The sequence below is a fragment of the Leopardus geoffroyi genome, chromosome A3, assembly GCF_018350155.1.
Source record: "Leopardus geoffroyi isolate Oge1 chromosome A3, O.geoffroyi_Oge1_pat1.0, whole genome shotgun sequence".
NCBI lineage: Eukaryota > Metazoa > Chordata > Mammalia > Carnivora > Felidae > Leopardus > Leopardus geoffroyi.
Window position 1 is genome coordinate 12,815,281 of NC_059336.1, and position 25,860 is coordinate 12,841,140.

The 25,860-nt window shown below is 56.4% G+C and overlaps 1 protein-coding gene across 2 annotated transcripts in view; it reads left to right on the plus strand.

Moving 5' to 3' along the window:
• Window positions 1-25,860, plus strand: part of PREX1 (phosphatidylinositol-3,4,5-trisphosphate dependent Rac exchange factor 1) — a 186,266-nt gene that overhangs the window by 130,402 nt on the left and 30,004 nt on the right. For both annotated transcript variants that reach the window (XM_045444305.1, XM_045444306.1), the window contains exons 11-19: window positions 2,381-2,481; window positions 3,771-3,874; window positions 4,073-4,122; window positions 5,695-5,770; window positions 14,585-14,657; window positions 19,466-19,608; window positions 21,264-21,356; window positions 23,146-23,294; window positions 25,002-25,087. In XM_045444305.1, the coding sequence (XP_045300261.1) occupies window positions 2,381-2,481; window positions 3,771-3,874; window positions 4,073-4,122; window positions 5,695-5,770; window positions 14,585-14,657; window positions 19,466-19,608; window positions 21,264-21,356; window positions 23,146-23,294; window positions 25,002-25,087 (875 nt within the window). The remainder of the gene's footprint in view (window positions 1-2,380; window positions 2,482-3,770; window positions 3,875-4,072; window positions 4,123-5,694; window positions 5,771-14,584; window positions 14,658-19,465; window positions 19,609-21,263; window positions 21,357-23,145; window positions 23,295-25,001; window positions 25,088-25,860) is intronic.

Here is a 25,860-nt window from a genome sequence, read left to right on the forward strand (position 1 = left end):
TTCCTTCGTTTGTTCAGGAAATGATCATTGGGCTCTACTGTGCTATAGACCCTCCTCTAGGTCTGGGGCTAGGGCTGTGAATAAGACCGACAAAAATCCCTGACAATGTGGGGATTACCTTCTGGTGGGGGAGACGGCCGGTAACACGTGTATGTAAATCTGTAACAGTACGACTCCAGACAAGGATAAGTGCTAAAGAGGAAGCAAAACTGAGAGCCGTGAGGATTGTGTGAGGAACTGCTTGTGGTGAGAAGGAAGGACTTATCATGAAGAGCTGGGGGAGGGCATTTCCAGGCAGAGGGAACAGTAAGTGCAAAGGCCCCGAGGTAGGCAGGAGTCTGATCTAAGAAGCAGAAGATGGTGGGTGTGGCTGAAACATAAGTGAAAGGTATAGGAGAGGAGACCAGGAGGACGAGCGGTTCACGTGGGGCCCTGTCATCGTGCAGGCAGAGTTTGGATCTTTTTCTGAGAGCAATGGGGAAGCCCACTGGAGGGTTTGACCAGGAGAATGACATGATCTGATCGCCATGAGCTCTCTTGACTCTCCACAGTCGTCTTTCTGGGCTCTTATTTCTTCCTCTTTGTTTCTTCATTCCTTCTGCTTATCCGTCCATGTTGACATCCATCATCCATTCCCTCACCCGTCTGCCTGGTTCTGTCTCCACTTAGCATCTGTCCATTCCCTCATGCTCCCCACTACCTACCTGCCCACTGGTGTTTCCAGCCACCTGCTGATTGGTCTGTCAGATCATCCATTCATCTGCTCACTTTCCATCATTTACCTCCCCACTTTTGTGTCCATCCATCCATCCACCCACCCATTCTCCCTCCCTCCTTCCCACCCATACATCTACCCATCTATCTTCCTTCCTCCCTCCCATCCATCCACCCACCCACCCACCCATTCTCACTCCCTCCTTCCCATCCATCCATCTGTCCATCCATCCATCCAACCATCCATCTACCTACCCATTCTCCTTCCCTTCTTCCCATCCATCCATCCATCCACCCACCCACCCACCCATTCTCCCTCCTTCCTTCCCATCCATCCGTCCATCCATCTATCCATCCATCCACTCACCCACCTACCCATTCTCCCTCCCTCCTTCCCATCCATCCATCCATCCATCCACCCACCCATTCTCCCTCCCTCTTTCCCATCCATCCATCCATCCATCCACCCACTCATTCTCTCTCTCTCCTTCCCATCCATCCGTCCATCCATCCACCCACTCATTCTCTCTCTCTCCTTCCCATCCATCTGTCCATCCATCCATCCATCCACTCGCCCACCTACCCATTCTCCCTCCCTCCTTCCCATCCATCCATCCATCCACCCACCCATTCTCCCTCCCTCTTTCCCATCCATCCATCCATCCACCCACCCATTCTACCTCCCTCTTTACCATCCATCCATCCACCCACTCATTCTCTCTCCCTCCTTCCCATCCATCTGTCCATCCATCCATCCATCCACTCGCCCACCTACCCATTCTCCCTCCCTCCTTCCCATCCATCCATCCATCCACCCACCCATTCTCCCTCCCTCCTTCCCAACCATCCATCCATCCATCCACTCACCCACCTACCCATTCTTCCTCCCTCCTTCCCATCCATCCATCCATCCATCCACCCACCTATTCTCCCTCCCTCCTTTCCATCCATCCATCCATGCATCCACCTACCCATTCTCCCTCCCTCCTTCCCATCCACCCACCCATTCTCTCTCCCTCTTTCCCATCCATCCATCCACCCACCCATTCTCCCTCCCTCCTTCCCATCCATCCACCATCCATCCATCCATCCATCCACTCACCCACCTACCCATTCTCCCTCCCTCTTTCCCATCCATCTGTCCATCCATCCATCCATCCATCCATCCACCATTCTCTCTCCCTCCTTCCCATCCATCCATCTATCCTCCCTTCCTCCCTCCCTTCCTCCTTCCCTCCCTCCTTGCCTCCTTCCCACCCATCCATCCACCCATCTACCTTCCTCCCTCCCATCCATCCATCCATCCATCCACCTTCTTCCTTCCCTTTTGTCCATCCGTCCATCCATCTGTCCATCCACCCACCCACCCATCCCACTTCCCTCCCTCCCTCCTGCCCATCCACGCATCCATCCTTCCCCCCACTCACCCAGTGCACCCGAGTCAGGGCCTGGGGTCTGGTCACACCCACCACTCTGCCATTGGTCCTTGGGAGAAGCACAAGGCCTCAGCACAACCCCCGGAGCTGTAGGCTCCCGGGCTTTGCTTTCCTGTGGGACGTTCTGGCTGTCATTCCTGGGAGTGGGTGGGGCCAGGCCCGTTCAGCGCTGGTTCCCGTGTTCCCAAGACTAGGGAAGTTCTCTCAACTGCTTCTTATATTCCCGGCAGTGAGTTTGTGGCCTGGCTTCTGGAAATTGGTGAAATCAGCAAGACGGAAGAAGGAGTCAACTTGGGCCAGGCCCTGTTGGAGAATGGTATAATCCACCATGGTGAGTGGGGGCTGGGGCCTGGCGGGCCCAGGGGTGGGCATAGGTCAGTGGTGTGCTTCCCCTAACTCAGCGGCTACTGCTACACTTCTGTGCAATCGCCCCGTTTCCTGGGCACATTGTAGCCTCAGAACATAGATGCCCTTACAAATCTGCCCACGGGGCAGGAAGCCTTGCACTTACCTAGGACACCAGCAAAGCAGAGACACTTTGAAAAATTAAGGGCGGGGGAGAATTGTCTGTTTGTCCCTTCAAAACAGGCAAGAGCCGTTTATGCTTTAGTCATTCAGCAAGTATTTATTGAGTTCCTGTCATGTGCCGGGCACTGTCCACATAGCAGCGAACAGGACAGATGAAAACTCTCGTCTTCATGGGCTGGCATTCTAGTCAGAGGGGGAAGTGTGCGTGTACAGACGGCGATCAGTGCCGGGTCGGGGGAGAGAGATAAGGGGGTGGTGGTCCGTTCTCAATAGGGGTTTGGAAGGTCTCTCTGCGAAGGTGCCCTGGGAGAGCGCGGGGCCGGGTGGCGTCAGGGTTCTAGGCCGGGGGAGCAGCCAGTGCTGAGTCCCGGGCAGAAGAACAAGCAGTGTGTGCAGGGAGCTGCAAGGTGGCCAGGACTGCCACGGAGTGGCGTGGACAGCGTTAGGAGATGTGGTTGGCGGGCACGACCGGGGGTGGTGTTTAGGGGGTGGGGCCCAGGACCCCATGAGGCTTTGGCTTTTCCTCGGAGCGAGGCGGGGAGCTGCTGAGTTCTGAGCGGAGCAGGACCCTCCTGTCCGCTGTGTGCCTGGAATGGCGGCAGGGCGTCCAACGAGGGGCCGTGATGCTCAGATGGGAGATGACAGTGGCTTGGACCAGGGTGGAATGAGGAGTCAGACTGTTCATGCTTTGAAGGAAGAGCCCCCAAGAGTGGGGAGTGACAGAAGCATCAAGGGTGACCTGAGGCCATTGCATAGGCCTGACTGTGGTCTCGCACCCCGGCACCTTCTGTCCCAATGCCTGCTTTGGCGACCTACACCCAGGAGGTGCTGGGCCAGATGGTCCCAACACGGGCTGGATCTAGGGCATTTCGGGGCCTCTCAGGAGACCCGCGGCTGCCCTGGCCCTGGGCGGCAGGGTCGGCCAGCAGGGCCCCAAATGGAGCAAGGGAACCTGGTTTTCATGGAAGAGTGAGGGCAGGGGCTCAGTGAAGTTGACGTGGCACAGAGCGTTGCCGAGTGAGGGTGGCGGTGGCGTTGGGTGATGAGGGTGGGCCCTGGGTCCGACTTCACTGGCCCTTTGGGTCCCTCCAGTCTCTGACAAGCACCAGTTCAAGAACGAGCAGGTGATGTACCGCTTCCGCTATGATGATGGCACGTACAAGGCCCGGAGTGAACTGGAGGACATCATGTCCAAGGTAGGGACTCTGCCCCACCCCATGACCCCGACCCCACGGTCACTGCCGAGCAGGCGTGGACCCCAGTGGCCTGTGCTTTCCCCCCTCCCCCACCTGCCTGCTCTGTCCTGGGAGCCATCTCTCCGAGTAGCCTGGGTTTGGAGGCCCCTGCGGGATGTGGCCTGATCCCAGACTCCCCCCCCCCCTTTTCTCTTTCAGGGTGTGAGGCTTTACTGCCGCCTTCACAGCCTCTACGCCCCCGTGATCAAGTAAGTTACTCTCTCCAAACCCCAGTGGCACGTCTGCCTCTTCTCAGCTCCGTGCCCTTGGGCTGATAACTTAACCTCTCTGAGCGTCAGTCTCCTTCTCCATCAAATGGGGCTAATAATTGCATCCACCCTATACATTCGTCCTTAGGGTTAAGTGAGTCAATCTGTGGGAGACGCTGCAGGGTGGTGGCGAAGGGTGTCAGTTCTGGAGTGAGTTTGAATCTCAGCTGCTAGTTTTCAGTGGTGTGACTTTGGGCGGAGGTCCTTAACCTTTCGGTGCCTCAACTTTCTCCTCTGTGGAATGGGGATAATAGATTCACCTCAGCCTTTGCACTCGCTGTTCCCTCTGCCTAGAATGCTCTTCCCTTACCTATTTGCATATTGACTCCCTCACTTCCTTCAAAGGTGTCCAAATCGGAGGGGCCTTCCCTGCCCACCTTTCTAAAGCATCTCTGGCATGCACTGTCCTCTTGACTTCACGTTGGTTTTCTTCTTGAAACTCGTTAGTAGTTGACGTATTATGTTATTTATTTTATCAGTTTGCTTTCTTCCCCACTGGATTGTAAATTCACCAAGGGCAGGGAGTTTGCTCACCACTGTGTCCCCAGACCCTTGACCAGCGCCTAGAGCGGTGCCGTCCTGTAGCCCTTTCCACAAAGATAGCCGTGCTCTGGGTCTGCGCTGTCCAATACTGTGGCCGTGAGTCCCATGTGGCTTTCAAACCCTTTAGGTGGAGAAATATAATTTTAAGTTTGATTTAATATGCATCAGTTGACAAGTGGCTGCATATTGGAGAGCGCAGGTCAGGGGGAAAGTAACACTCTGTAAATGTGCGTCAAGTGAATATTGAAAGGTAATTAACCTCTTTGGCCTCTGATTTTGCCCTCTGTGAAATGGGCATAAGAACAGCTCACACCCCTTGAGTTGCTACAAGGATTAAACTTGAATGGCGGCTGGCACATAGTGAGGGCCGTATAAGTGCCAGCGATTGGTTATTTTCTTTATTGTGAGGCTTGTGGTTATGGATGAAGGGACAGAGAGGGTGACCTAGCTCTTCCCCAGCTGCAGATTCCTCTGCCCCCTGTCCTGACGGCTCTTGTCTACTCTTAGGGGAGCAGAGAAGATCCAGCATTTGCTGGCCTCTTTGGGGGTCAGGCCCTGGGAACCGCTTGCCTCTGTAGACCTGCCCCTGCCTCCTTGGCCCAGCCTCGGCCAGCACAAGCCCCCGCTCCGTCCATAGCCCCCAGAGGAGGAAGTGGCGGGGCCAGCACTTACTGTGCGTGTGGCCTGCTGGGCTCCCCAGTTCCTAAAAGTCCAAGAGAAACTCCCCAGCCAGACTCTTAACAGCCTCAGCATGGCTGGCCACATGAGCTCCGGTCTGCCGGCTTTGAAGTCAGAAATCACCGGTCTGACTGCAAGGTTAGCGCAGCCCTTGGTTCCGGGACTCGGCAGGAATTTAGATGCCACACAGGTCAGAGCATTTGCTTTGGGAGAGAACCGGGCAGCCTGATGCCCACCTCTGTGCCCGCCGCCCTCCCCCCATCTGCTCACATGCCCTTCCTCCCCCCGCAGAGACCGCGATTACCACCTGAAGACGTACAAGTCGGTGCTGCCGGGGAGCAAGCTGGTCGACTGGCTGCTGGCTCAGGTGAGAGGCCTCCTCGGCCTGTGCGAGCAGCCTTCTCGCTCTGCCCGGGACTGGGGGGCTGACCGGGATATGGGCCTCTCGAGTTTTGGGGCTTTTTTTTTTTTTTAAACAAATTTCCAATATTTTTCACTCTTGGTAAAAATCCATGTAACGCTTACGATCTTAACCGAGTTTCGGTGCACGACACGTGACGTGAAGTCCACTGACCTCGCTGCACCGTCACCCCCTCCCCCTCCTGAGCTCTTTTCATCCTGAAGAACTGAAACTCTGTCCCCCGGTAAACAGCAGCGCCCCACTCCCCGCAGCCCCCAGCAGGCACACTTCTGCTTTCTCTGGGAGGTGGCACCTCGTGCCCCGTGTGGTTGGCATCACACAGCCTTCCACCTCCCGCCGCTGATGTATCGCACTGTGCGTAACCCCCTCGGGCTCGCCGCCTCGGCATCCCCTTCCTTCGCAAGGGCCGAACAATATTCCATTCTGCTGTCCGGGACCGTCCCGGGTGAGCTGGGGCAGGCTGGTCTCCTGCTGAAGCACCAAATCAGAGCCTCCATGTCGAACCTGCCGAGTTGCTCCTTTGACACAAGTTCCCAGGGGGGCGGGGGCTGGGCAGAGGCTTGGAGAATCTACACAGCAGCGTCACGCAACTTCCCAGAGGTGTTGGCCCCACCGAGCTGCCACAGACACTTCCTTCTGCCCGCCTCCTGTCCCTTCTGGCTCCTGCAGGGACAGGGGCGCTCCCTCTGGGCCAGGCCCTGGCCGGGCTGTGTGCACTTTCCCCTTGGGTCTTCCAGCCCATGTACAGACGGGGGAACTAGGCCCCGGGGAGGCCAAGCACTTGGTTCAAGGTCGCGGCAGAGCTGGCAGTGGGATGCGCCTGCCTGACCCACTTGTCGGACCTCGGTCCTGCGAACTTTTCAGGGAGCTCGCGGGAATGTTCACTTGGGATCTGTGGAGACAGAACGCGCTGGCTCCAAAGACGAGGAGACAAGTGTGAAATCAAAACGGATAAATGTTTAAACGCGTACAGAGCGCAGCTCTCTGTCAGCCTCCCTAATTGTTAAATTTAGCATTCGGAAAAACCTCATTGCATTTGGAAATAATGTGCTGGCGGGGATTTTCTCATGTCACACAATCCCTGATGATTGCCTGGAGATCGTAGCCAGTCTGTAAAGTAAATGTTTCTTGGCCCCAAATAACCTCAAAAGCGAGTTTAGGAAAAATCCTTGAAAAAATGTTTTCAGGCCAGAATGGCATATTTAATGTAGGAGGTGGGTGCGTTTTAATATGTTCGCCGTGCTGTGGGACTCTAAGACCTGGGAGGTCGTGAAACAGCCCTGGATCTGAATTCGGTTTTGCACATCTGGAGAGGGCAGAGCACCTCACCCTTGTGTCACACTCCCCTCCCTCGGGACCCCGCGAAACCAGCACGTGCTTTGGTTAGAGCCAGACGGACCTGGGGAAGATGCCAGCTCGGCGTCTGCCTCACCGAGTGATCTTGGACGAGGCTCTTCGCCTCTCTGTGCCTCACTCTCCACACCTGTAAAGTGAAGCGAAAAACAGTACCTTCCGCGTCAGATAATTTTGAGGATTCAGTGAGTTAATCATGTCAAGCGCTTAGAATGGCCCCTGGCCCAGAGTTAACTGCTCAGTAAATGTGACTCTTACTATCACTGCGCGTCTCCTGCACAGGGGATTCAAGGAGGCTCCAAATTACATGCGGTGTGGAAGGCTGAGGAAATTGCGGAGGGATTTGGGGGCGCAGGAACGATTAGATCAGGAAACAGCCAGCGAGGAGGGGAGGGGGACGGGCAGGTCCGTGGGGCCCCACCTCCCTGCGTGTGGTGCCACAGGTGAGGGCACACCAGGGCGGTTTCTTCTGTGGTTTAGGCCCTTTGCTTGCAGACCCGCCTGGGTTCGGGTTCTCTGAAACAGCCGCTTCTCACCGCCTTGGCCGATTCTGGGCCCTCCTGTTTCCCGAGCTCCACGGGGGCCCATGGCTGAGTGTTGGTTTCCAAGCATGATGTGGACTTTGCCCTGAGCGGCGGAGCCCAGGCCCGGGTTGGGAGGGAGGTGGGTCACCGAGATGGTGACAGGTCAGCGGGTCTGAGAAATGTTTGGAGATGGGGCGCGCAGGACTCACTGATGAGGGGTAGGATGAGAAGCAGGGATGCGTCCTGGGGCTCCGGCGCGTCGGTGGCTGGAAGCACCATGTACAGCGATGAGACTCAGGCAGAGGAACCCCTGCGTGCCTGGGGAAACGGAGCGTTCTCTGGAGCGGGAAGGCGCCGCCTTTGGGGTGCCCACAGGACTTCCCAGCAGGGGCAGGTGGATGAAGGGGCCGAACGGCATGCCAGGCGCTCAGCTGGCCTCTGCACTGCAGTTACGCTGTTCCTTGTCCGCTTTGGCAGGATTTAAAATGAGAAGTCAGGAGAGGGTGTAGAGAAATTCAACGAGAGGGCTCATTAGTTCATCTCTTTTCTCTTTTGAGCATCTACTGGGTACCAGGCACCGGTTTGGGTTCTGGGGACACGGCAGCGATAGACAAAAGTCGCTGGCCTCATGGGTCGCAAATTCTGGTGAGGGCTAGGGCAGACAGTTGATCAATAAAACGAGAATACAATACGTCTGTGTCAGCTGGGGGCTGGGGGTAGAGTGTGTGGGGGCTGTGGTGGGGGGCATTTACCCTTCACAGGGGTGGGGGCAGTACAGTTTTCGTGGTGGACCTAGAAGGCTGTGTTGAACAGAGACACTGGAACAGAGACCTGAGGGGGGTGGGGAACAAGCCAGGGGGATGCCTGGGGGTGGAGCCTTCTGGGGGGGACAGCAGCTCGGAGGCTCCAAGCGGGGTGAGCTTGGTGTGTCTGAGGGCGGTGGGGGGCGTGAACGGAAGGCGCGGGGGTGCTGGGGAGGGCTCTAGGAGGGTTCCCACCGCTTCAGGCACAGAAGGGACAGCACTGACTTTGGCGGGGGTGAGATCCCCCTGTGGAGCATGGGCCCTGTGAGGGGGCCGAGGCCGGCAGAAGGGAGCCTGGGGAGAAGGCGGCTTCAGGACTCCAGGCGGGGGACGGGGTGGCTGAGAGCTGGGTGGCCGCGGGGAAGGTGGGAGACATCAGATTCTAGAGTTTTTGGAAGTAGACCTAAGAGAGTTTGCCGATGGGTGGACGGGGTGCGGGAGGCGAGAGACAGAGAGGAGTCTCCGAGACCACCAGTTCTTAGGCCGGGCGGGGGAGGCTCAGGACGGCATCCCAGAGCACTCTGGCCTGGAGAAGGACCAGCCTGGCATCAGGCACGGGGAGGTCGTGCTCACGGCCAGTGCTGTCAGAGAGGCCATGGTCCTGGCCCAAGGTGCCCTGGAGTAGCCTGAGTCATTGCTAGTTGGTCCTGGGGACCGTCGCGTTCCCCCCCCCCCCCCGCCCCCCAACCAGCGTCTTGTTGGACGTGGAGGCAGGAGAAGGATGGTGGAATGAGGGTCTCAGTTGACCGTAAACGTGTCTGTCTACTTCAGCAGACCTCCCGTGGCTCGGCCTGGTCTGGGGACACAGAGCTGACGCAGGGGGCCGACTGAAAGGCAGCGGGCATGTGGCCCCGGGAAAGGGGCAGGAGGGCATGTGTGCGGGTGGCTGTGGGGGAGAGGTTGGTGATAAGGATGTGACCTTGAGGACTAGTTACCGTGAACCTTGATTTCAAGAGTTATTCCTACCTTGTACCTTTGCAGGAAATTCAAGGAGGAAACCCGTAATTATGTAGCTCAGGAGGGTAATTTTGCTTTGAACACATCTTCATTTCGAATTTTTAGATCATTTTGCTCCTTGAAACAAAATGTTCATGGCAACCCATTGGATCAGCCAGAAATGCTTTTGGCTGCATATAATAGGAACTCTGATGTAGACAGTAAACACCTTTTCCTCTCACAGAATGAGGCGTCCCGGGTTCATGGTCCTAGAGCTCGAAATGCCATTTGCACTCAGGCTCCTCCTGTCTTTCTCTTTTCCTGTCTTCTTGCCAGTTGCCCCCTAATCCTACGATGGCTGCCATAGCTCCAGGCATCACATCTGTGTAGACCTGCAGCCAAAGGCAGGCGGCAGGAGCAGTTGGGGAGAGGGTTCTCACTCTGTTTGAGGACACTTCCCCCAGTCCCCAGCTCTCCCCAGTCGTCTTCCTCTTAGGTCTCTTTGGCCAGATGGGACCTATGTGTACCCCTAAACCATTCCCTGGGGAGGAGGACCGGGATTGGTGAGAGTGGCTTACAATTCCTCAGAATTCATTCTTTGGGGCTGGGAGAGGGGCCCCCTACCCACTGCTGGGACAAGTCAGTTCTTTGAAGTCTGAAGGTAAGGGGGTTATTAGCCCTTCAGTAGACAAGCTGGGCCCTGTGTCCGTTCCAATCATCTCTGGGCATTATCTCATTTAATCCTCAGAACAGCCTGAGAAAACAGTTAGTATTCCCATTTTACTGATGAGGAAACTGAGGCTTAAGCTATGTAACTTGCCTCAGGACACACAGAAGTGTATCACTCTTATAGAATTGTGTGTGTGTGTGTGTGGAGGGGGGGGGGCTGTTATGATGCCTTGATACTAGATAATAGGTAATAATGAAAATAATGGTAGGAATGGGCTTCTGTATTGATTATAGTGTATGCTGGGCAGTCTGTCAGTCTGTGCAGGGAGCACCGCCCAGGGGTGGCAGAGGCCTTGGAAAACCGAGGGCAAATCTGAGAATTAAAAAATGCCAGCGACGAAGTGAAGCTTCCCATGGTCACGGCCAGGGCCACGTAGGGAGGTAGACCTGGGAAAGCAGGTCCAGATCTTGTATTCTGCACCTCTCTGCTGCATGGTTTTCGGTCTCTGCTGCCTGGGCTCGAGGATGCCCCGGGCTGCGGCCGTCAGGTGGAGGGAAGGGGGTCAGTGGGCTAGGGCAGAGGGGCCAGGAGCCAGGTGCAGGAGGGCAGCACCTGAGGGTGGCTTGGCAGAAATGTTCCATGGAGCGCCCGCCACACTCACCCCCACAATCAGGCAGATGGTGAGTGCTGATGGTGTAGGGTTTTCAGCAGGGAGGGGAAGGGGCCAGGCCGGTGGCTCGAGGTACCGGCAGAGGGGCAAAAAAGCATAGACGGGGACGTGACAGGAGCCCCTGGCCACAACCCTGGGCAACTACTAACTTGTCCTCTTAGAGCCTCAGTTTTCTTATCTGTGACGTGACGGCGGGGGGAGGGTCCAGCTCTGAGAAGATTTCTTTCTCATGGTGTAACCTAGGGCAAGTACAAGCCCGGCCGTGCCTCAATCTCTTCATCTGTTAAATGGGATTCATGACAAGAGTGATTGCCTCTGGGTTGACAGTCAAGATAGAGTGAGACCGTGCAGTGCCTGGCACGCTGTGGGTCAGTGAGAAGCATCCTCGGGCATTGTCATGGGGTTTCACGGTTCACGGGCAGGGAGCCTTCCGAAGCCCCGTGTAAGTTGCGCCCAGCGTCCCTTCTCCCGGCCCTGCTCTGCCCCCTTCATCCCAGGTGGCTCTCCGATGGGAGATCACTGAGCAACAATAGCTAACGTTTATCAACTGCCCCCTGCATGCCAGGGGTTGGGCCCTGAGTGTCACATGAAGCATCTCATTTAATTCTCATAAGAACTCTGTGGGGTGCGGACACTATTGTTTCCCCCCATTTTAGAGATACAGAAACTGAGGCAGGTGGAGGGGAGTTCGGGATCAGTTTCCATGTCTTTCTTCCCTCCCCTCCCCTCCCCTCCCTTCCTTTTGATAGAGACTGCTTGTGGCCCACTAAGTGCTAGGTGCTGTGGGGGAGATGGGCAACCCTGACGAGCACTGTTGTTGTCACGTGTAGCTGACGTTCTAGTGGGAGACAGACCTTACACCACGTTCACTTGTTTGGAGAAGCCCAAGGACAGGGGACAGTGGGTGCTGACTCTCCCCCGAGAGCAGTGCCCTGAAGGGATGTTTGTTTCACACGGTGACAGGTGCAGCACAGGTGTGGTACAAGGTCATGAGCATGTAACAGGATGAATGTTTGTTGAGAGGATGGGTGGTGGAGGGTGGGGAACTACTTTAGGGGGTCCTCTGAGGAACAGGAGGACCACTCTGTGGAGATGACTGGGGCGCTGAGACCTAAAAAGCCGGGGCAGGGCGTGCCGGGGGACGGACGGAGCCAGTGCAAAGGCCCTGGGGTGGGGGCACGTGTAGTTTGTGAAGGACTATCAGGGAGGCCAGCACGCTGGAGCCCCAGTACGGGGGCTAGTGGGCAGGTGGGGGAGATGAGGGCGGCATGGCGGTGCAGCGGCCCAGGCCTGTGTGTGCCCGTGCCTTCCTCTGGGAGGGGAGAAAGCGGCAACTTGAGGTTTTCCCACAGCTTGGCGGCATGTGGGGTAAGGGGCTTTCTTTTCAGGTGTCCGGGGGGGTTGGCGTCAGAATCCTGCTGTTGTTCTGGCTTTAGGAACCTCCCTGTGCGTCACCCCAGGGCCCCGTGGGAAGGGGGCAGGGATGGGCTGGGACGCCTGCCGGGGCCGCCCAGGCTGCAGATCTGGGCCTGCTTGCCACCTGGGTCCCGGCTGGGCCTCCCCTGCTGGCCCCTCACAGCCAGGGGGGCGGCTGCTCCGGATACAGCCTCCCTCGGGGATGCCCACCTCCCTTGGCCGGGCTCTGTGCACACAGCCCTCCCAGCCGCAGGCCTGCGGTCCCCACAGGAGAGATTTCTCTTCCTCCAGCCGGTCCAGGGCAGCCCGTGCACTGAAACACGGAGGCCAGTGCCTCCCCCGGGCCCTGGGCTCTGAGTCTGAGCCGCAGCCTCTGGCACTCATTTCTCCTTGGGCTGGGAGACTCCCTCGCCGGCCCCTTGGCTGCTGGTGGAGGGCATAGGGGACTGTGGAGGCGAGCGTCTCTCGAAACAGCTTCTTACTTTAGAAGTCGTTGAAGTGAGAGGTGGTCGGGTCCTGTGGCCATCTGAACGTAGTTGAAGCTCATTGACCTGGCTACAGGCCTCTGCGTGATTTGGCTCCTGCTGACAGCACCTCTCTTCAATCACCGAACATTTATCGAGCGCCTCCTGTATGCCAGGCCTCACTTCTCTGAGCACTTAGGATTCGGCAGGGAACGCAACATCTCTTTGCCCTGATGCAGCTGACCTCACGCACCCCCTCCCTGTTGGCCAGGCTGCCTTTTGTGCTACAAGCTTCATCCCGCCTCTGGACCTTCGTCCGTGCTGTTTTCTCTGCCCGTCACCCAACCGCTTGCCCCTTCCCTTGTCCCCACGGGCCACACAACTCACGATTCGCCTGACGAACCGGGATTGTTTGCTTTGCGAGAACCAGAAACAGATTCTGGCAAACTCAAGGACGGGGCCGGGGCGGGGGGAGAGGGGCCCCTTAGAAGGTTAAGGAGCATCCACAAAGTCCGGGGGAGACCTGGGAGCCGGCCTTAGAAAGAACTGACACCTGGAAGTGCCCGGCTTCTAGGGAGCAGGAGCGGCGGGCACCGTCTTCGGGGCACAGCTCTTGGGAAGACTCCACGCCAGCTGCTCCGTCTCCTTGGGCTCCTCCGCCTACGGGTCATGTTCCTGGGGCCGGTGGGAGCATCACTCTAGCTTTGCACGGACGCTGTGTCCTCGACCTGGCCTGGGTCGGCGGGGGTGGTGGTGGGGGGGGCGGTGCGAGACCTTGTGGGGCTGTCCCAGCAAGACGATGTTCCACATGGGAGAGTTGGCCCCAGAGGTGGTGCCCAGGAGGCCACGGTCTGTTCCTGCTTATTTGGGCTTGGACGTCCCCTCCTTGGGAAAGCCCTGAGATGAGCCAGACTTGGACTGTGACAGTCAGGAGCGTCTTCATTTGCAAGAACAGACAACCCAGCCGGACGGTGGCCCGAGCAGATAACCGCGCCCCGTAGCAGCCATGCCACCTGCCAGGAACCTTCCGGCCTTCGTTCCCCCATCCCCAGCAGTGTCCACGGGTCGGCTCCGTAGCCCTACGCGTTGCTCCCTCTCGTGACTGTGTCCCGGGCACGGGAGGGATGGTGCTGCTTTCCCTTTTATCAGGGAGGGAGGTATTTTCCAGAATCCCCTGGTGTCTCCCTGGCTGCAGCTGGTTCAGTTAGGAATGGGGCTTTGGGGCTAGCATGGAAGATCCTGGCTACAGAGGCTGATACAAACTAGCGGTTTATTTTCCTTTGCTGTGAGAGGAGCCCAGAGCTGGGTGGTCTGGAGCTGCCAGGGTGGCCTCACGAGACCTTTGGGGGCCACACTCTGTTTCTCCCTGCCCTGCCATGCTTGGCATGTTTTGGTCCTCCGAGTCCTATTGTGGCCTAGGAGGACTGCAGGAGCTCCAGCCGTCCCCTCTTTGTTCCAAGCAGGAAGAAGAAAACGGAAGGCCAGGGACCGAGGGTTTTTGCCAGAGCTTTCTACCAACAGCCTCTGCTTCTGTCTCACTGGCCACGTCTAGCTGCAGGGGAGCAAGGGCGTTCACGGCCGCGTGGCCGGCTTCGGTCGTGAGGGTTTCGGTACTAGTGTGGGGTTGGGGAGAGGGTTGCTGCTAGGCAACCGACAGGGTCTGCCACGCGAGATCTCCGTCTCTCCCTTGTGGTGTTCGTGGCACAAGACACAATGTATTTATCCCAGCTACTCTGAATTTTCTTGTTTCACTATTAGCAATAGTCACAAACTTGTTTGGGTGACGCTCCCTTACGGAAAACAGACACGAGTCCCTGCCCTTGTACAACCTGCGTTCTGAGGGTGGTGGTGGGCTTCTCAGCAGCCTCGCTCAGCCCCTCAAGTGAAGGTTCACCTAACGCCCTCCCTTCTCGTTCCGCTCCAGGGTGATTGCCAGACGCGCGAGGAGGCGGTGACGCTCGGTGTGGGCCTGTGTAACAACGGCTTCATGCACCACGGTAATCTGTCCCTTCCCTTCAGCCCGGCCTCCTGGGGGCGGGGGTCTGCCCTGCTAAATGATTTTTTTTTTTCTTTTTAATTTTAGAGGGAGAGAGAGGGCGGGGGGAGAGGGGCAGAGGGAGAGAGAGAGAGAGAGAGGGAGAGAGAGAGAGAGAATCTCAAGCAGGCTCCATGCTGTCGGTGCAGAGCCTGATGTGGGGCTGGATCCCACGACCCTGAGATCGTGACCTGAGCTGAAACCAAGAGTTGGATGCTCAGCCGACTGAGCCAGCTGGGTGTCCCCTGGGGTGTGTGTCCTGGGATAGAAAACCTAGTAGGGGCTCTGGTCCCTGGTGTGTTTTATGGAAGGGTGGGGAGCTGAGGTCCAGAGAGAGCACATGGGGGGCTGGAGACTGTCCAGCCTGCCCACGGTGAGCCCAGGCTGGGTGCTGGGTGTGGGCTGGAGGCTGCCGGGGGTTTGGGGTGTCTCAGGAAGCCCCCTCCTTCCCCCTCCCACTTTTGCCCTGATTGAGAGATCACCTCAGGCTTCCGTAGGGACCAGGGTGGCTGGCTGGTAATGCTTGACTGGAAAATGGATTGGATCTGAGGTCAAAACCGTGGGCTTCCTATGCTCTCCTAGAAGGGACGCGGCCTCCGGGTGGGCAGTGAGGCCGGATCGTTCAGGCCTGGCCCACGGGCTTCCACGGGGAGGAGAGGACAGGGGTCTGAGGGGACAGAGGACAGGCAGGTTGTAAGTGTGAGGGGAAGGGAGCTGGGCCGGGACATTTGCACGCCTTTCCCTGGCCTGACCCCTTAGGTAAGTCACTGTTCTTTCCACAGGAGAAGCACGTAAAGCAGGGAGAGGGGTGGGCAGTCCTGAGATGATCCTGAGGTGGGAAGGTGGGGAGAAGGAGGGAGGGATTGGTTCTGTTGACTCCATTTCAAATTTAAACAGAAGTTAATACTTCGTGTGCCTGGCCTGCTTCTGAGCACTCCCCATGTATTAATTAGTCTAATCCTGTAATGATCCTTTGATGTTGGTATTAGTGTCATCCCTATTTGTAAGTGAGGAAATGGAAGCCCAGACAGTTAAGAAACTTGCTCAAGGTCACATAGCAAGTCGGAGCCGGGATTGGAACCGAGGCGGACGGGGTTTACAGGCCACACGCTCAGCCACTGGGGTCTGTGACCTCCCCTCCTGCTGGCCCCGGGGGAGCCCTGAGGCTCCTACGCTCTCAGGAGGACAGGTAGACTTTTAACTCCCACCAAAGAACCCCCACTTCTAGAACTCTCCCTGTGGCTTTGGCTCTCACAGTTTCCCTTGCCTGGGGTGCCCGACCTGCCTCACCCCCCAGCCCCCAACTTACTCAGTGTTTCTGCTGGATTCACACCTCCCCAGGCTTCCCCAGACATCCCGCCTGGATGGCTCCTCTCCTTCCTCACTGGGTGCTTAGCTCATTCACTCTTCTTCATGGGGCTGTTCTCTCCCTGTTAGACTAATATTCCCCTCTTCCCTGGGTTTGTTCATGCTGCTGTTTTCCAGCTGTTGCTTTCCTGGTGCAGGCACCTTGCTAGGATCACAGCCTAGTGTGCATGAGCGGGTGCAGGTGTGTGAATCAAACAATGACAGGAGTCCGTGTTCTGGAACAGCACGGGCATGTGAGGAGGACTTTGACACTGACTCCAGTGCAGTGGGAGTCCTGGCAGGGTTCTGAGCAGGGGAGGCACGTGCTTGATCCCTCTGCAGGGCGGTGGAGAGCGCCCGCGGGGTTGAGGGCGGAAGGAGAGAGGCCAGTGCCCAAGCGACTCTGATACTCCAGGGGAGGGATGATGTGGCTTGCGGCCCGCTGCAGTTGGAGGGGTGAGCCTCGGGTGGGTCTTCTGTCCATTCCTCCTGCCAGCTTCTGCTTTATGCTCTAACTCAGAGGTCAGAGAACTCTCTGTGCAAAGGACCAGACAGTAAATATTTCAGGCTTTGCAGGCTGTGGAGCCTCTGTTAACAGCTAGTGTAGCATTAAAGCAGCTACAGGTAATACTTAACTAAGTGGGCGTGGCTGTGTGCCAGTAAACTTTATTTAGGAAAACAGACAGTGGGCCACAGTTTTCCACTCCTGGTCTAGCTGCTGGATTTGCTGTCCCTTCGGCAGGATGAGAAGTGTGCCGGTGGGACGGCAGGTCGTCAGGTGCCTCCCCTGTCTTGTAGCCAGCAGGCCTGGTTCCAGCCCTGACTCAGCTGACTCCCAATAAACCTCTGGCCTTCTCTGTGCCTCAGTTTCCCCAACTTTCCCCTGGAGGCCTTGTCGTCCCCTCCTCCTCTGAGCTCAACATGCCCATGGCTCTGTGCAGTTAGGGGTTAGGACACACTCCCAGCTGCCTGTTTCCCCGGCTGAGCTGGGCAGGTCGGGCCCAGCCAGGGTCATTCCCATCCATCGGCTCCTCTCACCAAAGTCCCTCATTCCCAGAAGCCGCTCTGTTCCCCGCGGCGCCCTCTGACAGCTCCGTCCTTCCCACCAATCAGCTGGGCAGAACCTCTCATTTGTGGGTGAGAGTAATTAGGGGTCCACCCCAGCTGCTATTCTGGGAAGGCCGCTGGCCGAGGACATTCTGCGGGGGGTGCCTCCCAGGCAATGCCAACACCCTCAGGGAGAGAAATTGCAGGGCGTGGCCCCTGCTCCCCTGTTCCCTGCCACGAACTCAGAAATGAGCTAAAACAGGACAGGGCCAGATCCTAGGGCTGTGGCTGCTGCAAAATGCAGGTTAGGGTGCAGAGCGGAGGGTGTCGTACGGCCCATGTGGCGCCTCCCGAGGCGTCTGCCCTGAGCTCCCGGGCCCTGAGGTGTCCTCAGGGAGGGCCCTGAGAGGCCGATGGTCCAGCCTTTCACTTAGGCACATACAGGGAAACTGAGGCTCACCATCTAATTCCCCACTCCCTGGAAGCTGGTGGTGTTATGATCCCCATAGATGAGGAAGCAGAGGTTCGCAGAGGCTAAGGGGACATGAAGTTGGGCAGGGTCCGAGCAGGAGTTCGAACCCGGCCAGAGGCCTTGACCGAAACCTGGATCTGCGAGTGGGGGACCTCACCTGGCTGAGCTCCTGGACTCTGAGATTCCAGCTGTTTCCCCAAACGTTTCTCCCAAGACACAACCCGCTTCTTCCTCCTACCTCCCAGAGTCTTTCCGCTTCGTGTTTACAGTGGAGGTGAAGCCAGCCGGCCCCCCAGGGCCTGGCTACCCCCGGCTCTGGGCAAAGCAGCAATTTGTGTGTCTGCTTTCTCCAAAGAGGTAATAGGGGTGGCCGGAGAAAGACACAAACAGCTAGACGTCCTGGGAAAGAGGGAGAAGGAAAGGATTGCCTTCTGCTGCTTTTCACGTAGCCACCAAATCGGGACACAGCCTCTGCCTTCAGGGATGGCGGGGACATCGCAAAGCTCAGGCAGCTGGCTTTCCTTCTTTCGGGGGCCTGCTGACTTCGGACAATTGCTTTCACCAAACCGAGCCTGGATCTCCCCCTTTCTGAAAGGGCAGGCTGGGCAGTGTGGTGAAAAGGGGGAGCCTACCTGCTGTGTGACCTTGGGCAGTTTAGTTACCTTCTCTGGGCCTTAGTGCCCCTACCTGTAAGAGGAGTGCAGCAGATCCTTCCTTGTCCCGGGAGTAAATGAATCTAAGTGTGCCTGGCCCTGGTAACTTAGTTCAACTGTAACCCACAGGGATCAGATCCCGTGCTGGTTGTTACCAGTTGTTTTTATTCATTTTCTGTCTTTTAGAGCAGAGATCAGGAAACTTCTTCTGCATAGGCCGGATAGTATAAATTTTAGGCTTTGTAGGCCATACAGCCATTTGCAGTTATTCAGCTCTGTCACTGTGACATGAAAGCAGCCCTATAACACACATAAATGAATGGATGTGGTTGTGTCCCAGTAAAACTTTATTTATAAAAAGAGATAGTGGGCCACATTTGGCCTTTAGGGTTTGCTAATCTGCAGTCTAAAATGTCTCATCATGGTCTGTTTCTGATTGTTAGTGAGGCTGGACTCCTTTTCATCTACTTGCTGTCCGCTTGGGTTTCCCCATCTGGTAGTTGCCTGTTCATTTTCTTTTCCCATTTTTATCTATGTTTTACAGCTTTCTCTGGTTGATTTGGTGGTTTCTTTTATATTGTAGATATTTATTCCTTTTTGGTTTTAGACATTATGTTACTTTTGAATCTGGCATTTGCCTATGGTCTTGTTATTGAACCGAAGTTCTTAATTTTATTATATTGCTTTTTTGGGAGGTCTTGTGTGTGAACTCTTTCTACCCTAGGACAAAGATATTTTACATTTTGTTTGGTGAGCTTTAGTTTTCCTGTTCTTATTTTTAGGTCTTTAATCCATCAGGAGTTTTTTGTTGTATATGGTGTGAGGTAGGGATCTGCTTTTATTTTTCCCTGTGAGTCAGTTTTTCCCCTGTATCATCTGTGGAATACTCCACGTGATCATCATTATCATATACTAAGTTTCCATGAACACATGATCCTATTATGTGATTTCTGGTTCTTTATCTGGTTCAGCTATAATTCCACGCTATTTTTGTTACTACGGCTTTGTAATATTGTCTTCACAGCAGATGGGACAAGTTCAGATTTTTCAAGAGAAGTCAGAACGCTAGACTATCATGTGAAATATCCTAATACGTTAGTGTTGGCACATGCTTCTATTGAATGGAACACTGTGCTAGCCAAAGAAAACTTGCCCAAGGGTTGGTTCCAGCCCACAGTGGCCAGTTGGCAAGTGTTGCTGAAACCTTCCCTTGTGAGCCTGACCATGTGCTGTGTGTCTGTGGGTTTGCAGTGCTGGAGAAGAGTGAGTTCAAGGACGAGTCCCAGTATTTCCGCTTCCACGCAGACGAGGAGATGGAGGGAACCAGCAGCAAGAACAAACAGCTGCGCAATGACTTCAAGCTGGTGGAGAACATTCTGGCCAAGCGCCTGCTGGTAGGAGCAGAGCCCAAGTGTGCATCAGCCTTCCCAGACCCGGCTGCAGACTGGGAGCCGGGTGACCTTCTGATTATGGCTAGAGAAGTTGGGCTCAACTCTGAGCACCCAATGTGGGGATTCTTGGTGGTGGCTGGTGACACTTCTCTGGCCAAGACGACCTTCTTTAGAAAGAGTTTGGGCTTGCTGGCTCCCTTTCTTTTCCTTTCCTTCTTCCCTTGCCCACCCCACGTCCCAGCTTAGCATTGTGCAGAGAGGTTGGCCTCCTGAAATGGCTCATCCAAGGCCTTAGGTCTTCTTCTGGGCTGGTGCCCTGTCCATGTGCATTTGCTGTAAATATCCTGGTAGTTGAGGGAGGACGTTTATCAGCCTATTCAGATCTTTCACCAGCCTCGCCCACCAAATCCTGCTTCTTTGCCTGTTGATAACTAGCGGCCTCTGTCTTAATGCTTGGTCCACAGGAGGCAATCAAGAGAGGTGCTCAGCAGATTAGGTCTCCTGCCACAGCCAGAGATGGGGCTGAAGTCTGCCTAATACAAGAGAGAAGTCTTAACTTCTCTCCTTTGGTACTTACAGGGGCCCCATAAATATGGGGATTCCCGTTTCCCCCACCATAAAGCCTGCCAGTGCTCACCATCACACTTGGGATAAAATCCAGTCTCTCATCACAGTTCATAAGACTCTCTCTGCCTTTCCAGCTTCATCTCCTGTGTTCTCCCCTCCCTCTGATCTCCTTTCTTATGCTCTAGTCCTGTGCGCCTGATTCAGGGCCTTTGCACATGCTGTGCCCTCTGCCTGGAACACTTTTTCCACTCTTCATAAAGTTCTGTCCCTCATTTCATTCAGGTCTCAGCTCAGATAGCCTCTCCTCCACCCCCCCCCCCCCCCCCCCCCCCGCCATGCCATGTTTATCACTTTAAGTGCTTTATTTTCATTCAGACTGCACATACCATCTGTATCACATTCTGTATTTCTTTGCTTATTTGTTTGTAGTCTTTCTTCCCCACTAGACAGTCGGCTGCAGCAGGGCAGGAACTGTCTTGTTCAACACTGTTTCTAGTGCCCGGTAACATACCTTGGTCATGTCATAGGCAGCAGCTCAGCAAGTATTTGTTGAACACACAAATGCGTTTCTCTGCATCCGCACGACCACCGAATCCTCGAACCTCCCGAACCTCCTGCCGTCCTGCAATGGGACTGCTCCTCCCTAAACTCCTGGCCTGTCCCCAGGTCCTCAGTGGCTGGACACCTTTGGATCTGTTTTATTCGTTAAGCCAGCAGATTTTTACCGAGCACGTCAGTCTGCCGGCAGATGGGGAGACAGCGGTGTATAACCGAGGGGACTCGGTCTGCAGGTTGGGAGGAGACAGGGGCGCCGGGCAGTGAAAAGTAAAAAAATATGTGATCAGCAGCAGCCTGATGTGGGAGCCAGATGGTGTCTTCACTTGACAGATACGTGTTGGGCACCTGCCGTGTACTGGGTGCTGTTCATAGCTTTATCCTGCCGTGCACCCCTACTCCGTGTAGATCTGGGGCACAAGGAACCGGCAGGATCACGGTCCTGGGGCCTTGGTCTTGGGGCCACGGCAGGGCTGGCTGCAAGCCCCCTCCTCCCCCCACTGCCTCACTGGGTCTCTCCCACCTTGGGCCCTCAGATCCTGCCCCAGGAGGAAGATTACGGCTTTGACATTGAGGAGAAGAACAAGGCCGTGGTGGTGAAGTCAGTCCAGAGGGGCTCGCTGGCTGAGGTGAGGCTTCTCAGAGGGGCCACCTGCCGTGTCGGTGCTTCCTCCTTGCTCATTGCCGTGTGGGGAAACTGAGTCCGGGGCGGGCTTACCTGCGGTCTCTGGGGGAGCCGCGATAGAGCCCCCTGCTCCATCCATCCATCCACCTACCCATTCTCCCTCCCTCCTTCCCAGCCATACATCTACCCATCTATCTTCCTTCCTCCCTCCCATCCATCCACCCACCCGTTCTCACTCCCTCCTTCCCATCCATCCATCTGTCCATCCATCCACCTACCCATTCTCCCTCCCTCCTTCCCATCCATCTGTCCATCCATCCACCCACCCATTCTCCCTCCCTTTTTCCCACCCATCTGTCCGTCCGTCCATCCATCCACCCACCCACCCACCCACCCATTCTCCCTCACTCCTTCCCATCCGTCTGTCCATCCATCCACTCACCCACCTACCCATTCTTCCTCCCTCCTTCCCATCCATCCATCCATCCATCCACCCACCCATTCTCCCTCCCTCCTTCCCATCCATCCGCCATCCATCCATCCATCCATCCATCCATCCACTCACCCACCCACCCATTCTCCCTCCCTTTTTCCCACCCATCTGTCCATCCGTCCATCCATCCATCCACCCACCCACTCACCCACCCATTCTCCCTCCCTCCTTCCCATCCGTCTGTCCATCCGTCCATCCATCCATCCATCCACCCACCCACCCATTCTCCCTCCCTCCTTCCCATCCGTCCATCCATCCATCCATCCATCCACCCACCCACCCACCCATTCTCCCTCTCTCCTTCCCATCCGTCTGTCCATCCATCCATCCATCCATCCATCCATCCATCCACTCACCCACCTACCCATTCTCTCTCCCTCCTTCCCATCCGTCCGTCCATCCATCCATCCATCCATCCATGCATCCATCCATCCACTCACCCACCTACCCATTCTCCCTCCCTCCTTCCCATCCGTCCGTCCGTCCATCCATCCATCCATCCATCCACTCACCTACCTACCCATTCTCCCTCCCTCCTTCCCATCCCTAGCGTGCACGCCCCGGCTCCCATCATGGCCTTGTGCAGAGGTGCACGAGAAGAGCAGGTTTCTGAATCAGGTAGTTTTCCACGTCAGCTGTAATGATGGACAAACTAATGATCAGTGGCTTGCCCAGGGCACGTCGGTGGCTCTGCCATGTCCGTGACATGTAGAGGAGGGAGGGGAGAGAGTCTGGCAGGCCAGGGATTCGGCCCCCGTCCCCTGAGCCTTTCCGGGGTGTGTGGAGGTGGGTGGGGAGAGGCGCCTGTCACCCAGGCGCTGCGCTTGTGTCCTTGAACCACTGGGGAGCGCTTCTGGTTGCAGGGAGCCGCGTGCTCGCCTCCCGGGAGCCCTGACGTAACGGTTAGAAGGATGTGACTGGGGGTCTTGGTTCGGGGTCAACACCTCTGAGTTTCCCGGCCGAGCCATCAAGGGCACAGGGTGGTTGGCCGCCCCAGTTCGATGCCTTGTGTCCCCACACGGCAGGTGGGAAGCAGGGGACCGGCCACCGCGGTTTCTCCTCAAGGAAAGATGTCTTTCCTGTGGTGCCTGTGGCAGCCTTCCCTTCAGAGCTCGTTGGCCGGGACCTTGTCTCACCAGCCGCCGACCTGCTTGCCACAGTGGGGAGCGGGGCTGCCCCGGTGGGCTCAGTCGAGTCCCGCCGGGTCCCCGGGCCTGGCTCTGTGCTGCCCGCACGCAGTCGGGGTTCCTTGGCCGGGGAGGAGGCGGGTGACCTGGTGTGGGTGTCTCCCCCCGCCTAGATGGCCGGCCTGCAGGTGGGGCGGAAGATCTACTCCATCAACGAGGACCTGGTGTTCCTGAGGCCCTTTGCCGAGGTGGAGTCCATCCTCAACCAGTCTTTCTGCTCCCGCCGCCCGCTGCGCCTCCTGGTGGCCACCAAGGCCAAAGAGTGAGTGTCCTCGCGGTGGGGTGTGCGGGGCCAGTCTCCCTCTGAGGTTGGGGCACTGACTGCCTGCCAGGGGTGGCGGTGGAGGGGGGTGAGCTGTCCTGGTTCCCCGAGGATGGGGCTCATTCCACAGGCGTGTCTCACGATGTTGCTGCTTTAATCCGTCCAACAGATGTTCTCGAGCGCCTACTGTGTACCGAGTGGCGTTTCAGGCTCTGGGGCTCCAGCCATGTCTAAATGGACACGTTAATACCCTTCGTAGGTCTCAGTCTAGTTGGAGGGTGGAGCAGGAGTCAGACGACCAAACAAAAGAAAAGCAAGAGACCTCCTGAACCAGGTGGTAGTAAGTTTGGGCCAGTCTATACAGCTGGGAAAGGCGATGGCTGTGTGGAGGGTGGTGGTCAGAGAGACGCCACCGTGAGCTGAGGGCAGACCCGAGGAGGTAAGGGAGGGAGTCAAGAGAACTTGTGGAGGAGGAGGGTTCCGGGCAGAGGAGATAGCCAGTGCCAAGGTCCTGGGGTGGAACCGTGGCTTGTGTCTTTGAGGAACAGTGAAGAAGCTGATGGGGTGGAGCAGAGTGAGTGAGAGGGAGGGGTGGGTGATGAGGTCCGCCAGACCATGGAAGCCAGGCCTTGTCGGACCTTGTGCCCATGGTAAGGACCAAGGAGCCACTGGAAGGTTCTGAGCAGAGGCAAGGCATGACGGGACATAGGTTCTGGAGGTGGAGACTAGAAGGTCAGCGGTAAAGGCGGAAGCAGGGCAGAGGCAAGGAGGCTGATGGCCCGGCCCGGCCCAGCGTGGCAGTGGTAGGATGCCGGATATAGGTGCAGGGAGAAGCATTTTCTATTTTAAAAATTGTGCTCTTGGTTTTCATTCCTCTCTTCTATTTAAGGCAAGTGCTCCCAGTTTCCTATTGATGGGAGTGATGGAAAGTTTTAAATAAGATTATTTCAGTGACAAGGCAAGCCAATTTAGGGAAAATGATTGATAGTTTGGTATGTGAAAGTGGCAGAAATCACCCAGGGGAATGTGCCTGCTTAAAGTTCTGGAAATGCCTGGGGTTTGAGAACCGGCTCCCTAGATGGTTTTTTCTCCGGCAGGTGGGCATGGGGTGGGGGATGGGAGGAGGATCCTGAGGCCCCTTGTTGGAGACATGCCCTTGACGGAGAAGCAGACAGCTGCCTCGAAGCCGCTGGATTAATGTCATCCCTTGAGCAGCCCTGGGCAGGTGCCACTCGCTCTTCTCTGATGTTCCACCTGCGGAATGGCCAAGACCTGGCCTTTCAAACTGTTCCCTAGGGGACACGTGTGGGCATTTTTCTAGAGTCGGCACCAAGATCGTCTGGGTCCCTTCTCACCCTCCCATCTGTTGAACAAAACATTCGCTGCCTGTGGTGCTGGTCTGACCACCGAGAAGCCTCCTCTCACTGAGAGAGTGACAGAGAAGGTGTAGGAGGGCACTCTGGAATTTCTGTGCGTGGATTGAATCTCTAAGGGCGGGCCAGGTGGTTCTGAGGAACCGGAGACCCTGGAGACATGGGCTGTGGTTCAATGAGGTTTTTCTTTATCTTCGGTTGCTGACAGCCTGGCATTGCTACAACTTTGGGCTGGATTTCTCAAAAGTCTGGGAGGCAGAGGTCTCCCAGCGTGGTCCCCTGGGCTGTTGGGAGTAATACTGCTTTTCCTTATGGCTGCTGCTGCCTGCTGCAGGATCATCAAAGTTCCCGACCATCCAGAGGCTCTGTGTTTCCAGATCCGTGGAGCCGCCCCGCCGTATGTCTACGCCGTGGGCAGAGGTGAGCCTCACAGACAGAGAAGGGGGCTTTGGGGGCCTGGTCTGTGTGTGTGGCAGGAGTTGAGGCCCCCAAACCATTACCACGAGGCCTGTGCCTCACCAGCACTTACTTTCTTTGTCTGGAGCAACGGCATGGGGTTCAGGGGGACACAGGTGGATAACTGACAGGAAGGCATAGGCAATGGGGGTGGGGTGGGGGGGGGGACTGTGGCAAGGTGAAGACATGCTCACTATATTTATTTTTGAGACAGAGACAGAGCATGAGCAGAGGAGGGTCAGGGAGAGAGGGAGACACAGAATCCGAAACAGGGTCCTGAGCTGTCAGTACAGAGCCCAACGCGGGGCTCAAACTCACGAGCTGTGAGATCATGACCTGAGCCGAAGTCGGACGCTTAACCGACTGAGCCACCCAGGTGCCCCGAGACATACTCACTTTAAAAGGGGGCAGTTTTTCCTCAGCTCAGGCTCATTATTGCCATGGAGGAATGTGGGTCCATTCTTGCCAGACTTGAGTTTTTAAGGGAAGCCAGAAATGTGAAGTTTGGCCACACTTCTGTGGCCAGATCCAGCCCGTGGGCCAACAGTTAGAGACCCCTGTGGCCAAATCCAGCCCAATTAGAGATGCCCGTAGCCAGATCCAACCCAGTTAGAGACCCCTGTGACCAGATCCAGCCCGTGGGCTGGCAGTTAGAGACCCCTGCTTTCACATTGCCTTCTCCTTACATGCGGTTTAAGGGGTTGCTCTCTCTTGGAGATGAAACCAGATAGGTCTCA